The sequence below is a fragment of the Acinonyx jubatus genome, chromosome D1, assembly GCF_027475565.1.
Source record: "Acinonyx jubatus isolate Ajub_Pintada_27869175 chromosome D1, VMU_Ajub_asm_v1.0, whole genome shotgun sequence".
Lineage (NCBI taxonomy): Eukaryota > Metazoa > Chordata > Mammalia > Carnivora > Felidae > Acinonyx > Acinonyx jubatus.
In genome coordinates this window covers 56,405,790-56,421,703 of record NC_069390.1, presented here as the reverse complement: position 1 = coordinate 56,421,703, position 15,914 = coordinate 56,405,790, and the positions used below count along the sequence as shown (strand labels likewise).

Here is a 15,914-nt window from a genome sequence, read left to right as displayed (position 1 = left end):
TCTAAATCAGATGGAATTGCCGGTGGAAGTATAAATGGGAAAATTATTTGGAAAACAGTGAGTCACCACCTGGTAAAATTGAACAAGTACCCTTCACTCTAGTAGTTTCACTACACAAGGAAACATCTGCACAGAGGTATTAAGATACATGTAAAAAGATGTTCATAGAAGCATTTCCATAAAGCCAAAGAATAACAAGCAAACTAAGTCTATCACCAGAGGAATATATAAATCGAGATATATTCAGATAACTCAATATGGCACAGCAGTGGGAATGGATATGCTAGAATTATATACAGTAACATGGATGAATTTCAGAAATACATTTAGAGGAAGAAATAAGCATAGAATAAATGCAGTCCATTAATAACAAAGTTCAAGAACAGGCAAAACTAATTATCTTTTTTATGGATATATGCATAGGTGACAAAACTATTAAGAAAAGCAAGAGAATGATAAACATACAATTCAAGATTGTGGGGAGTAGAGGTGCTTTTGGGGAGAGGCAAACAGGCTTTTAAAGGCTAACAATGTTCAATTTCATAAGCCAGGTGGTAGATACATGGGCATTTATTTTATTCTTCTCTGAACTGCACATGCATATTTTAAACCCTTCTGAATGTATATTTCACTATTAACTTTTATTAATGAAAAAAAGCCTTTGAGAAATCTGTAAAACTTCTCTTAATATAATAATGTTAAATAATCTATTAGATCCATTTTTTCTTTGTAAATTTCCGTTCTTGGCACCTACCAGTCTCCTCCAAATAGGACTGTTTGCTCTCTGGATATGATGAATTGCTGTCATTTCACCATCATCCTGGGAATTCCTTTTGCCTTTTTCCTGTGCTGAATCCCTGATTCCCATATCCCATGTTTTTCTTGATGCATTCTCTTATTTTGATGGAACACATCCTCTGTTAGCTTCTTGAGAAAGGGAGATAAATTTTGAAACTCTGCATGCCAGAAAATGCTATTATCCCATTTTCATACTTGACTAACAGTTTTCCTAGGTATAGAAATTTTATGTCAGGGACTGTTTCCATCAATGGTAATTAGGAATGTTGATAGAGCAAACTTCAGAAGTGTTGACTAAAATTGTACGTATGTGTGTTCTAGGAATAAACCTAACCAAAGATGTAAAAGATCTGTCTGCATGTTGAAAATTATAGAAAGCTTATCAAGGAAAATGAAGAAGACAAAAAAAAAAAAAGAAAAAAATTCCAAGCTCATGGATAGGAAGAATAAATAGTTAAAATGTCAATACTACCCAAAGCAATCTACACATTCAATGCAATCCCAATCAAAATTGCACCAGTATTCTTCTTGAAGCTAGAACAAACAATCCTAAGATTTGTATGGAACCACAAAAGACCCCGAATAGCCAAAGTAATATTGAAGAAGAAAACCAAAGCGGGAGGCATCACAATCCCAGACTTTAGCCTTTATCAGAAAGCTGTAATCATTAATATAGTATGGTACTGGCACAAAAAAAGACACATAGACCAATGGAGTAGAATAGAGAACCCAGAATTGGACCCAAAAATGTATGGCCAACTAATCTTTGACAAAGCAGGAAAGAGCATCCAATGGAAAAAAGGTGGTCTCTTTAGCAAATGGTGCTGGGAGAACTGGACAGCAACATGCAGAAGAATGAAACTAGACCACTTTCTTACACCATTCACAAAAATAAACTCAAAATGGATAAATGACCTGAATGTGAGACAGGAAACCATCAAAACCGTAGAGGAGAAAGCAGGAAAAACCTCTTTGACCTCAGCTGCAGCAATTTCTTGCTTGACACATCTACAAAGGCAAAGGAACTAAAAGCAAAAATGAACTATTGAGACCTCATCAAGATTAAAAACTTCTGCACTGCAAAGGAAACAATCAACAGAACTAAAAGGCAACCAACGGAATGGGAAAAGATATTTGCAAATGACATATCAGATAAAGGGTTAGTATCCAAAATCTATAAAGAATTCACCAAACTCAACACCTGGAAAACAAATAATCCAGTGAAGGAATGGGCAGAAGACATGAATAGACACTTTTCCAAAGAAGACATCCAGATGGCCAACAGACACATGAAAAGATGCTCAATGTCACCATCATCAGGGAAATACAAATCAAAGCCACACTGAGATACCACCTCACACAGGTCAGAGTGGCTAAAATGAACAAATCAGGAAACTACAGATGCTGGCGAGGATGTGGAGAAACGGGAAACCTCTTGCACTGCTGGTGGGAATGCAAGCTGGTGTAGCCACTCTGGAAACAGTGTGGACGTTCCTCAAAAAATTAAAAATAGATCTACCCTATGACCCAGCAATAGCACTGCTAGGAATTTACCCAAGGAATACAGGAGTGCTGATGCATTAGGGGCACTTGTACCCCAGTGTTTATAGCAGCACTTTCAACAATAGCCAAATTATGGAAAGAGCCAAATGTCCACCAACTGATGAATGGATAAAGAAGAGGTGGTTTATATATACAATTGAATACTACTTGGCAAGGAGAAAGAATGAAATCATGCCATTTGTGGCAATGTGGATGGAACTGGAAGGTATTATACTGAGTGAGACAGATATCTTATGTTTTCACTCATATGTAGATCTTGAGAAACTTAACAGAACTCCATGGGGGAAGGGAAGGGGAAAAAATAGTTACAGAGAGGGAAGGCTCTGTAACTTGAGGCAAACCACAAGAGACTCTTAAATACAGAGAACAAACTGAGGGTGGATGGGAGTGGGGAAAATAGGAGATGGGCATTGAGGAGGGCACTTGTTGGGATGAGCACTGGGTGTTGTATGTAAACCAATTTGACAATAAATTATATTAAAAATAATAATACATAAAAAATACAATTAATTAATTAGTTAATTAAAATGTGGGTTTTTTTAAATGTTTAGTTTTGAGAGAGAGGCCGACTGCAAGTGGGGGAGGGGCAGAGAGAGCAGGAGACACAGAATTGGAAGCAGGCTCCAGGCTGAGCTGTCAGCACAGAGACTAACACGGGGTTCAAACTCACTAACTGTGAGAACATGACCTGAGCTGAAGTCGGATGCTTAACTCACTAAGCCACCCAGGCGCCCCTAGGTAGTATAGACATTTTAACACTATTTTGTTCTTCCAATTTATGAGCATGGAATGTTTTTTCCATTTCTTTGTGTCATCTTCAATTTCTCTCATAAGTGTTCTACAGTTTCTAGAGTACAGATCTTTTACCACTTTGGTTAGGTTTATTCCTAGGTATCTTATGGTTTTTGGTGCAACCGCAAATGGGATTGATTCCTTGATTTCATTCTGCTGCTTCATTATTGGAGTATAGATATACAAAAGATTTTTGTACACTGATTTTGTATCCTGTGACTTTGCTGAATTCGTCCATCAGTTGTAGCAATTTTTTGGTGGAGTATTTTCTACATAGAGTATCATGTCATCTGCAAAATAGTGAAAGTGTGACTTCTTCCTTGCCAATTTGGGTGCCTTTTATTTTTTTGTTGCCTGATTTCAGAGACTAGGACTTCCAGTACTATGTTAAATAACAATGGTGAGCCTGGACATCCCTTGTCTTGTTCTTGACCATAGAGGATAAGGTCTCAGCTTTTCCCCATTGAGGATATTAGCTGTGGGTCTTTTGTAAATGGCCTCTATGATGAGGTATGTTCTCTCTAAACCTACTTTGTTGACAGTTTTTATCAGGAATGGACATATTTTGTCAAACACTTTTTCATATAGTTCTTACCCTTTTTGTTAATGTGGTGTATCACATTGATTGATTTGCAAATACTGAACCACCCTTGCAGCCCAGGAATAAATCCCAGATGATCATGGTGAGTAATTCTTTTAATGTACTGTTGGATTAGATTTGCCAGTTATCTTGTTGGGAATTTTTGCATCCATGTTCATCAGGGATACTAGCCTGTGATTCTTCGTTTTAGTGGTTTTGGAATCAAAATAATGTTGGCCTCGTAGAATGAGTTTGGAGGTTTTCTATTTCTATTTTTAGGAACAGTTTGAGAAGAATAGGTATTAGTCTTCAAATGTTTGGTAGAATTCCCCTAGGAAGCCATAAAAGACCCCGAATAGCCAAAGCAATCTTGAAAAAGAGAAGCAAAGCAGGAGGCATCACAATCCTGGACTTCAAGCTGTAATCATCAGGACGGCATGGTACTGGCACAAAAACAGACACACAGATCAATGGGACAGAATAGAAAACCCAGAAATGGACCCACAACCATATGATTAATCTTCAACAAAACAGGAAAGACTATCCAATGGAAAAAAGACAGTCTCTTCAACTAATGGTGCTGTGAAAACTGGACAGCAACATGCAGAAGAATGAAACTGGACCACTTTCTTACACCATACACAAAAATAAATGAAAAAATGGATGAAAGACCTAAATGTGAGACAGGAAACCATCAAAATCCTAGAAGAAAACACAGGCAGAAACCTCTCTGACATCGGCATAGCAACTTCTTACTAGATATTTCTCCTAAGGCAAGGCAAAGAAAAACAAAATGAACTATTGGGACTTCATCAAGATGAAAAGCTTCTGCACAGAGAAAATAAAAAACTAAAAGGCAACCAATGGAATGGGAGAAGAGATTTGTAAATGACATATCTGATAAAGAGTTAGTATCCAAAATCTATAAAGAACTTATCAGACTCAATACCCAAAAAACAAATAACGCAGTTAAGAAATGACCAGAAGACATGAATAGACATTTTTCCAAAGAAGACATACAGATGGCTAACATACACATGTAAAAGATGCTCAACATCACTCATCATCACAGAAATACAAATCAAAACTACAATGAGATATCACCTCACACCTGTCAGAATGGCTAAAATTAACAATACAGAAAACAAAAGATACTGGCGAGGATGCAAAGAAGGGGGAACCCTCTTACGCTGTTGGTGGGAATGTAAACTGGTGCAGCCACTCTGGAAAACAGTATGGAGGTTCCTCAAATAGTTAAAAATAAAACTACCTTATGACCCAGCAATTGCACTACTAGGTATTTGCCCAAAGGATGCAAAAATACTGATCTGAAGGGGCACATGCACCCTGATGTTTACAGCAGCATTATCAACAACAGCCAAATTATGGAACGAGCCCAAATGTCCACTGACCAATGAATGGATAAAGATGTACACACACACACACACACACACACACACACACACACACACACACAATGGAATATTACTCAGCCATCAAAAAGAGTGAAATCTTACCATTTGTAACACTGTGGATAGAGCTAGAGTGTATTATGTATGCTAAGTGAAACAAGTCAGAGAAAGACAAATACCATATGATTTCATTCATATATGAAATTTAAGAAACAAAACAGATGAACATAGGGAAGGGGGGGCAGAGAGAAAGAGGTAGGCAAACCATAAGAGACTCTTAACTATAGAGAACAAAAACTGAGGGTTGATGGAGGGGAGGTGGGCAGAGGATGGGCTAAATTGGTGATGGGTATTATGGAGGGCACTTGTGATGAGCACTGTGTTATATGTAAGTGATGAATCACTACACTCTACTCCTGAAACCAATACTATTCTATATGTTTACTAACTAGAATGTAATTAAAAACTTGAAACAAACAAAATAGAAGGCAGAAGAAAGAAAAAAAACCCTTCTCTGATGAAGCTATAACCACAGACAGTTCTCAAATGGACTTGGGCTAAATTTATACCACTTATATATTCTAAGAAGTTTCAAGTTGAGAATTTAAAGTGGACCTAGGGGCGCCTGCGTGGCTCAGTCAGTTGAACATCCAACTCTTGATTTCGGTTCAGGTCATGGTCCCAGGGTCATGGGATTGAGACCCGCATCAGGCTCTGCGCTGAGAACATGAAGCCTGCTTGGGATTCTCTCTCCCTCTCTGTTAGCTTCTTCCCTGCATGCGTGTGAACTCTCTCTCAAAATAAATAAGCACTTAAAAAAGTTAAAAGAGACAAAGATATAGTAAGCAAATACTAGCCAAAGCAATTTTAGGTTATTCTTTCTCAAAATTTAAGGCATTTTTCCATCTTCTAAGTAAGGTACTACTGTTGAGATGTTTTTACTAAGAATCTTTTTATCCCCCATATTTCTAAATTTCAATCTTAAACTAGAATAAGGTATTTTCTAGAAGATTCCTTAAATTTTCTCTTCTTTTGAATTTATATATACTATACATATTTTCATTCCCAACATATTTCTTTTTCTCTGAAACCAGGTCCTCCCCCCTCCTTTTTTAAAAGAGCATTCTATTCTTGTTTCACAGATGCCATATCATCTCTTGTCTCTCTGACAAGTTTAAGCTTTTTTTTTGTTCTATACATTATTGTTTCATTTTCTCATTTTGTTTTGGTATCTATTTTTTGTGTTAGAAGTTTTTCCTGGATGTCTGGTGATTCTATGAGAGAGCAAGGCTTGCTGACTATTGAATATGACTGTCCAGTTAGCAAGTAGATTCCTAGCCTTTTAAGTAGGGGATTTTTCCTCCAAACATCAATATCTGCATGTCTTTTTTTTTGGCCAGTCATTTCTCCAGAGAAAAATCCTCCAATCTCCTGCCTGGGAAAATAAGACTAGCCGTTAGCCTTCTGGAAAAAGATCTGAATAGTCTCTTTCATTCACTCATTCAACAAACATTCACTGCGCACCTACAAGATACTGTTTTAGGCACCTGAAATATTTTGGTGAACAAAATAGACAAAACCCCTTACTCTTGTGGTGTTCACATTCCTGTGAAGGCAACATAAGTAAAAATTTGTCAGGTAACAGTAAGTGTCATGGAGAAAAATCAAATCAGGAAGCGAGGAAAATGAATGCCAGGTTGGGAAAACTGTAGTTTTAAATCAGGTGGTTAGGGAAGGCACCTTTAACAACGACCTAAAGGTGAGGGAGCAAGCCATGAGAGCATGTCTAGATGACAGAATGTATACCTTCACTACCTTCACTTAACCCCTATTTTCATCCTGTTGCTTCACTTTTGTGGCCATATGCTTAGCATCTCTGAGTCCAGAGACACCCTGGTTCAATTTCTATAGAAGTTAACCATCACACTGAGGGAAAGAAGATGATTTTGGCGTTTAATGGTGCTTTGTACAGATTTTCAATCAATCCTCCTGTTTTAGCCCACTTTCAGAGGTACTTAGCACCTATAATTCCTGAGCCTTTATGGGTTTATGATATGGATTAGCTTGCACTTTCATTCTTCTACAGGTAGTTTTCAGTTTGCTCTTCTCTGTTAATATTCAACTTGCTATCTTCCTAAATCTTGGTAGCCTATCTTCTATTTGTTCTTTGGTATTACTCCTTTTTCCAAATTACTCTATCATAATTTAATGGGGTTTGGTAAGAGAATAGAGGCAAACAAATGAATTTCTACAACTCTCTGGAGTAGCTATTCCTATTTCACAAATGAGAAAACTAAAACCAAGGGAGATTAAATAACTCATCCAAGACACAAAGTAGTGGGCTAGAATCTTATTCTCATGGTTATTTCCTTATCAGTTTTCAATACTACCCTCAAAATAATATTAAGTTCTCCATTCTTGAAATCACCCAAGCTAGCCATGAGTAAGCAGAAATCCTCAGGAAAAGGTGAAAGAGGATTGGTTCCTGTTGTAGGGGTAATGACTGCCAGAGGACCCTAGTAGCAAGGCTGTATACCAGGGAGACGAAAGAGAAAGTCAAGGTTTACAAATGTAGGTGGCAATGAGAGGGAGCAGGAAGGTGCAGTGAGAAGGAAGAATCAAAGACAACTCTCAAGTTTCTCTGATGCCATTCACAGAATACATAGAACGGCATTTTAAAGGGCTCTAAGTTACTAAATACTGATTTACCATGTGATTGAAAATCCTACATCCTATTCCTACTAGTTTTCTTTGTTGGCCATTGGAGAATGTTAATTGTTAAATGGGCATCATAGAATCCAAAAATGAAAATAGTACAGCATTTACCACAATGTCCTACATTAGATAGGACAGGATACTTATGGCCCAATAGTTGATGTGGTTTCAAGCAAATGAATGAAAGCTTACCTCATTTAAAACCACTTTCAGATAAGATATTTACTCCATGGGAACTTCCAACCTGCTGAGTCAGATCACACAAAAATATAGTTTATTTTAAATGGATGGATAAAGACAGACTGTTGCAGCACTGAAAGAACTGTAATCTTATACCTCTGATAATAAAGAATTCTGCTTCACTTAGGTTTAGAAAAAGTTAGAAATTTTATTTCCACCACTTACCCAACCTAATTAATAACTTATTTTTCCAAAATCTTACAAGTAACTAGAAAAAAAGATATGGCAACTTTACTACAATGATCTAGCCTCAAACACCACTGAGATATCAGTAATGAAAACAAGAAAGCAGACAGAATACAAAGCATTTTGATGTTTTACAAGAGCTAATTATAACTGTTTAGTCTTACAACCAATATTTGTAGCTATACTCAAGGATCAGAACTTATACAAGCTACTATTCTGCTTTGACAATATCACAACAGGAAGAAAGCAAGCAGGCTTGGAGTCAGAGTTTAAAAGCCAATAAAATCCATACAGAAGACTCTAATAAAGTATATAGTTCCAGGGCACTTGGGTGGCTCAGTCGGTTGAGTGTCTGACTCTTGATTTCAGCTCAGGTCATGATCCCAGAGTTGGGGGATTAAGCCCGGTGTCAGGCTCTGTGCTGAGCATGGAGCCAGCTTGACATTCTCTGTCTGTCTGTCTGTCTCTCTCTCTCTCTGCCCCTCTTCCCTGCTCATGTGCACTCTTTCTCTAAAAAAAAAAAGGAAAAGTATATAATTGAGAACCAACTGCCATATAACTCCCTTCTCAGACTCAAATGAATGCCATGATGATGTAGAATATAAGACATATTTCATAGGATATTTCATTTCAAGTATATTTAGGGCAACGATTCCAGAGCCTCTTTCCAGTTACAACTTGCTTATATAAGCAACTAATTTAATTCCAATTCAATCAAAGAGACATTTGAGTATGTTTATGGCAGGCCCTGATACACTTCCTGGGCATTTGGGGAAATCAGCATGCTAGAGGTTCCCATTGATGAATAAAAACTTGGTTCTCACCCTCAAAAAGCTGACGCCAGAGAGGAAATAGGTAAGTAAACAGTCATTGTATACTGCAGATATGGCAGAAATAAGTCTAGTGTACCATGAAAATTCACAGAAGAGACTTCCAATCCTGTTTTGGACACTTATGGGAACGAAATCGGGTCAGGGAAGGATTCATAAAGATGATTTCTGGTATACAGATTTTCTTAAATGCTATACAAATCTGAAGTACTATCCTTATTAAATTATGACCTGGATTGGGAAGGTAATTCCTCTAATTACCAAATAAAAGATTATAATTTCCCCATATTCAGTGAGAAATATGTTAGTATAGAGATTCTGCAACTTAAAAATGGGTTTATATTCCAAAGGTTTGCAAAGTAGGTTGTTGGGAAAACTGAACCACATTTTCCCTAATTAACATTATTATGAAATATTGGTAGATTCTCTAGGTAGTTATATCCCCAAGCCTACTTAGCCATAATATGATAAAATGCTATTTGTGATGAAATTCTACTAATAACAATGTAGTTCAAGTGATTAACACAGAAAACTGATTTTAATATAGCTTGAACCATGGTTCTTATGCTTAAGGAAAAGCTGTTTAAAGGGATGAGAAGGATTAAATGAAACTGCTCATGTGTTTATGCTAGACACTTTACAAGCATTATCTAAATTTAATCCTCATAATAACCTGAGCTATACTTTCTTAACAGAATAAAAACAGACAAATACAAATATGAAACCATAGAAGGATATAAGTAGGGCACAAGTTCATTTTTGCATATTGCCAATAATTACAGTTTTAAAATCTCATTTCTAGGGGCACCTTGGTGACTCAGTCAGTTAAGCATCCAACTTTGGCTCAGGCCATGATCTCACAGTTCATGGGCTCGAGCCATGTGTCAGGCTCTGCACTAACAGCTCAGAGCCTATAGCCTGCTTCAGATTCTGCATCTCCCTCTCCTTCTCTGTCCCTCCCCCACTTGTGCTTTCTTTCTCTTTCAAAAAGAAACTTCAAAAAGATAAAATAAAATCTCATTTCTATACTCCACAAATCTATGGTTTTTCTTCCCCATTTAATTCCCTACTAAATTTAGGTTGGACAATTTTAAACTACTGAAAACAATGTCATGTGTCCACTATATTAGAACATTATTCATTCATTAAATGTTTATTGAGCTCCTGGGTGCTAACCATTTTGGGGCAAGTAAATAAAACACAAAAGGAGTATATAATTAAATTAGGAAAGATTAAACAAGTAAATCACAACATGGGTGTTAGTAGAACAGATAAAATACTGTATATACACAGCACTATCAACTGAAAGATGAACAACAATTTTATGTACCACTAAGAAAAAAGCTACCAATTAAAGTATGACACATTTCAAGTATCTAAGTATGACACTTAGAAGTCATTTTAAATTTCTTGGAAGAGCTCTTTTATACTTACATTGATTCAACATACATCACTTACGGGTATAAATAAAGGAAAATGAGAGCAAAATAAAATACTTAATAGTATTTCTAACCAACTTCTTCACACTGAGAGTCTTATTCTTTTTTTTCCCTAAGTTTATTTATTTATTTTGAGAGAAAGAGAAGAGAGAAAGAATTCCAAGCAGCCTCCACACTGACAGCACAGAGCTTGACATGGGGCTCGAACCCACAAACCATGAGATTGTGATCTGAGCTGAAACCAAGGGTTGGATACTCAACCAACTGAGCTACCCAGGGACCCCTAAAACTAAACACCAGCTCATAAGCTGACTTAACCTTTATGTAGAGAGCTATGTTGCTTTCTGACTCGAACTTTAGAAATAATGCTTAACTCATCTGATTGAAAACCTACTCCTCACAACCATTCAGTTCTCAGTAGTTAAAAGAGTGCTCTACTTTTACCTCCAGAATTTTCTTCCAAGCTACCAACACCTATTTTACAAGTTTTGGTGCTGGTTTTGGTGTTTGTCCATACAACTCAGGAGAACCAAAATAAAGCTGTTACTTTACCAAGAGCAATTGTGAAGACACTATCATTTTAAATATGAAAAGAAATAAAAAAAAAAGTATGAATTACAGTAAATAGGTTTCCATTATCTAGCTTTATAATTTAAATGACTCTATGTATATATCATCTCTTTCTCCTTAAAAACAACTGATGCTAATATTAGCCACATTAAAATAAAATGTTATTGAAGTATAATTAACATACAATGTTATATTTAGTTTTACCCATATTTTAAGAAAATAAAGCGGAGCTTACACTGGTTAAGCAGTATGTAGTAAGGCCAGGAAGGGAATCCCAGTTTGTTGATTTAAAACCTCTATTCTTTCTACTACAAGACAGGAGAAGTACAAAATAAATAGTATTGATATGGGATGGCAAACTGTGGCCTATAGGCAAATCCAGTCACTGCCTGCTTTTGAATAGCTCATGAGCTGAGAGTGGTCTTTACATTTTTAAAAGCTGGGAGAAAAAAAAAAGTAATATTTAATGACAGGAGAAAATTACACGAAATTCAAATTTTGGTGTTCACAAAAAAAGTATTATTGGAACACCATCACATTCAATATGTATTGTCCATGGTTGCTTTCCTCCTACAACAGCAGAGGTGAGTAGCTGCTACAGAAAGCGTATCGTTTGCAAAACATAAAATGATTACTATTTGGCCCTTTACAGAAAAGTTTGCCAAACTCTGGTATAAATGATAGGTGCTATGAAAGGGCAGAAAATGGAAAGATCACTGCAGGCTGAATGGTCAGGAAACTTTCAGATCTCATTTTAAATGAATGCTATGTGCCACACGTCCATTAAACCAAATCTTATAAAAACATTTATTTAAGGGACACCTGTGTGGCTCAGTCAGTTGAGCGTCTGATTCTTGATTTTGGCTCAGGTCACAATCTCATGGTTTGTGGGATCGCGTCCTGCGTTAGGCTCTGCACTGAGAGTGTGGAGCCTGCTTAGGACTCTCTCTGCTCCTCGCCCACTCATTCTCTCTCTCAAAATAAATAAACTTAAAAAAAACATTTATTTAACTGTGCTATTGTAAAAGATGCAAAGAAATAAAAACAAAGGCCCTTGCACTACAAAACTTTCTATTTTATTGAGGTAACTTAAAACTACCATGAAAGATAAATTATTATCTTAATTATGGTATTTGCCAACTTAAATTATCATAAAAATTATGATAGATAAATTTGGCATAACAATTTTTTAAAATGCAATACTGAGTAGTAATGCACAATAATTGAGTGGAAATGACAAAGTGTTTTAGAACTCAGAGGAGACACAGAACAAGTGAATGAGCTAGAACAGTCTGAAAGAGGTTCGTGGGTTTTACAGGACTTGAAAACATGAAATCGGAGGCATTGCTAATAAAATAAACTTGGCAATTAGTAAGTGCAAGAAACATTTAGGGAACTGACATTGCCTGGAACATGACTATGGATAGCTTTTAATCGCAGACTGCTTGCTCCCGACACTTTATGGTAGAGTCACTAATGTACAGGTACCACCTCCTTGGAAAATAGTCTTCACTCTTAGACAATAAGGGATAAATTGAGCAAGGGCAGAAAAAACCAATCCTATAAAATGCAGGTCTTCCAAAAATAATTTTTAATTGACATTTATTCTCTTACAGTAATAGAATTGCTTTCAGGTTTAGAGAATCACAAAAGAAGAGATAAACTGTTAAATTTTGATAAAATAAAACCAAAACCAGGCATGAATCTTTACATAAAAGAGACTAACTGCAGGCATGAGCTTCTGCCATATAAGTATTTTAAATCTCAAATTAAGACCAGGTATTTGGAAGCACTCACAACATACTTAAGTGCCGGTGCTGAAATAAAGTATACATTCTATTATTTCATGAAGTGAAACAAATTTCAGAAGAAAGGGAATGTAGGTTTAGTTATGTCATCTTAATGGAACTGGTGAGGAAATAAGATTGTTCTCATAAAATGAGGCCAAATATGTCTAGGAAAGGTCAGCACTTAAATAGCCAGCATACTTAGGAATCAGGGAAATTAAGACACAACCCCTACCCTTAAGAAGCTCATGGTCTTATAGACAGTCAACCAATAATCACAAGTCAGAAGGATAAGTGTTAAACTACATAAGGCTACGAGGTCATAGAAGAGATGCAGCTTGCCTACTACATGAAGATGTCTACTAGGAGATATGACCACCACCAACAAAATTATATGATTAATTGCTAAGGAAAGAAAGGAGGGAAGAATAGGAGGAAAGGAGGAAAAAATTTCCCTACATATTTAGAGAACAAGGAATAAGAAAAGTATGTTTTGAGGTGAATGTCTCAAATCCAAATAGGCATAATAACTTCAACATCAACTAGGCTGCTTAAATTTGTTAAGGGAGTTATGAATGAGTCATGAGCTGCACAGTAGCAGTCCTAGTCACTGTTGTCACAAATTCTCTAGTCTAGGAGTATGTGGAAGTAAAAAACTGAAGTTTAATTGCAGTCAGCTATTTAAATCAAGGCATCACTGCTTTTAAAAAAAAAAATGTCTTCATTAGGAACACTTTGAAGGGAATGGAAAGATGGCAACCAGATGGCTGTCTGGGTCATGGTAGTTTGGAGTGTTCATTACTAGTGATAAGGGCATGTTATTAAAGCAGCAGACTTAAAGATTCTCAAAACTACACACTGGATTAGGCTATTAGAGATCATCTTTCTTTATGGAAGGGAAAAATTAGCTGTTTATTATGTGTCAAACAGAATTCTGAGTTCCAAAAGAAAAGTTTCCCCATTTTTTTTAAAAGTAGGCTTCAAGCCCAGTGGGGAGCCCAATGCAAGGCTTGAACTCACGACCCTGAGATCAAGACCTAAGCTGCGATCAAGAGTCAGACGTTTAACCAACTGAGCCACCAAGGCACCCCAAAAGTTTCCCCACTTTATTTTTTTTAATACGTATTTATTTTGGGGAAAGCGCAAGTGAGGGAAGGGCAGAAAGAGGGGGACAGAGGATCCAAAGTGGTCTCTGTGCTGGCAGGCTGACAAGCAGCGAGCCCGATGTGGGGCTTGAACTCACGAACTGTGAGATCATGACTCAAGCTGAAGTTGGACACTCAACTGACTGAGGGACTCAAGTGCCCCAAGTGTCCCCATCTTAAAGACAAGGAAATAGTCTCAAATGTAAAATAACTTGCCCAGAGCCACTTTCAGTAGCACTGGAGTTTGGATTTTAAACTCAAGTATGTCTGATGTCAAAGTGGTCTTGCTACTACACCATGATAGTGAATTCTAGAAAGAGGAAAGATAAAGTGACCAGGGCCACATGACTTATTAGTGACAGAGACAGGAGTTCCACTTACACCGAGAAAAGTCCATAGCAAAGAACACACACAGACGCATCGTAGAAAAGGAGTCAGAGTAAACAACTTCAGCCTTCTCCTGTGGTTTGGACGACTAGAATTTTCAACATAACCTCTTATTCAATCATCAAAATATATTGGTAGTTATGTGCTTGGGAGTGGTTGTCAAAACTGTTGAGGAACATCTAAGTGTGGCATATAATTGGACCGCCCTTTAAATAGCACTATTAATTAAAACTTTCTTCTCTAAAAGAAACTATTTTATGACATAAAGGAGCAAGTTTTTCCTAACCAACCAGAGATGTTTTCTCAAATCTGACATCAAGTAACATAACAAGAAAGGCTCGTTAAGTTTAAAAAACAACAACAAAATCCAATTATCCAATTTTGGGGACACTGAGAAGAAACAGATTTGTCAGCAATAAGCCCAGCAGCAATGGAATAAAGGACATTTACTCAGAAGTGCTCAGGTCAAGGGGCTCAAACCTGGCACAAGGTGGAAAGGGAGACAAAAGAAGAGATCAATTACTTCCTATAGCTCTGTTGAGTGAAAACAGTAGAGAATTTACAGTCAAAATATTAATCTCCCCCACTTGTTAACATTAGGCCTTGGGTTACATGCTGTTTACTGTCTACTCCAGACATTCCTGCTGCACTTCCCACCACTCTCTATTCCCTAGCAGAATTCCAAATTGTTTAGTAACTAGTGGGGAGATTTTGTTATCCTTCCTCCAGACCAGGGGAATGAATCAGAATTGGTCTAAACCAGTCAAAGTAATCCCATTCCCAACTGCCAGTGATTGGTCTTAAAATGGACATGTAAACCAGTTCTGGACCATGAGACTTAAGGGAAAAATTGGCTGGGGAATTTCCCTTTCCAGAAAACAAAACAAAACAAAAGACATGCTTAGCTAAGCTAGGAAAAGGCCTTTGCTCCAGTTCCTTCCTTTTATTTGGAAAGATGGAATAAAGGTAAGATGAAAGTAGAGTTGCAGCAACCATCTTGCAACCAAAAGGTGACAAGAGAAGGAAAATCCAACATTACTAAGATGGCAAAATTAAGGATGCACAGGGTCCTTACTGATATCATTGAATGACTGAATCAATGCTAGAACTTCCTATTAATAATAAATATCCTTTTGGTTTAAAGCACAATAAACTGTTAACAGCTAATAAGATTATTTCACATTAATGTAATATTGCTAACTTGAATTTGGGAAGTGTTGTAGGACTGTATTTTAAAAACAAACCTACTGAGTTTTATAATTCTATAATAAAATGGAATTTACTTACACATAAGGAATTTATCCCTAGTTTATTTTGTACATAATTAAGTGATACTACATTAGATGAACTTAGGCCAATACTTGGGATCTGAAATATTTTTCCTTCAAAAGGGATTCATACACACTGAAAGACATCATATTTCCTCAAAGACTCAACATCATAAAAATGTTTACTTTGCGTTAACTTACA

General features: G+C 36.7%; 1 protein-coding gene across 3 annotated transcripts in view; it reads right to left on the bottom strand.

Moving 5' to 3' along the window:
- The window catches only part of PPME1 (protein phosphatase methylesterase 1), an 87,803-nt gene that overhangs the window by 64,595 nt on the left and 7,294 nt on the right, over window positions 1-15,914 (bottom strand). The window contains exon 2 of one of the 3 annotated variants that reach the window (XM_015075584.3): window positions 8,053-8,104. The exons of 1 other annotated variant lie outside the window; for it this stretch is intronic. In XM_015075584.3, coding sequence (XP_014931070.1) covers window positions 8,053-8,057 — 5 coding nt within the window. In that variant the 5' untranslated portion in view covers window positions 8,058-8,104. Of the gene's footprint in view, window positions 1-8,052; window positions 8,108-15,914 lie in introns of those variants that run through there. One more of the 3 variants, XM_027039806.1, reaches the window with a different exon arrangement.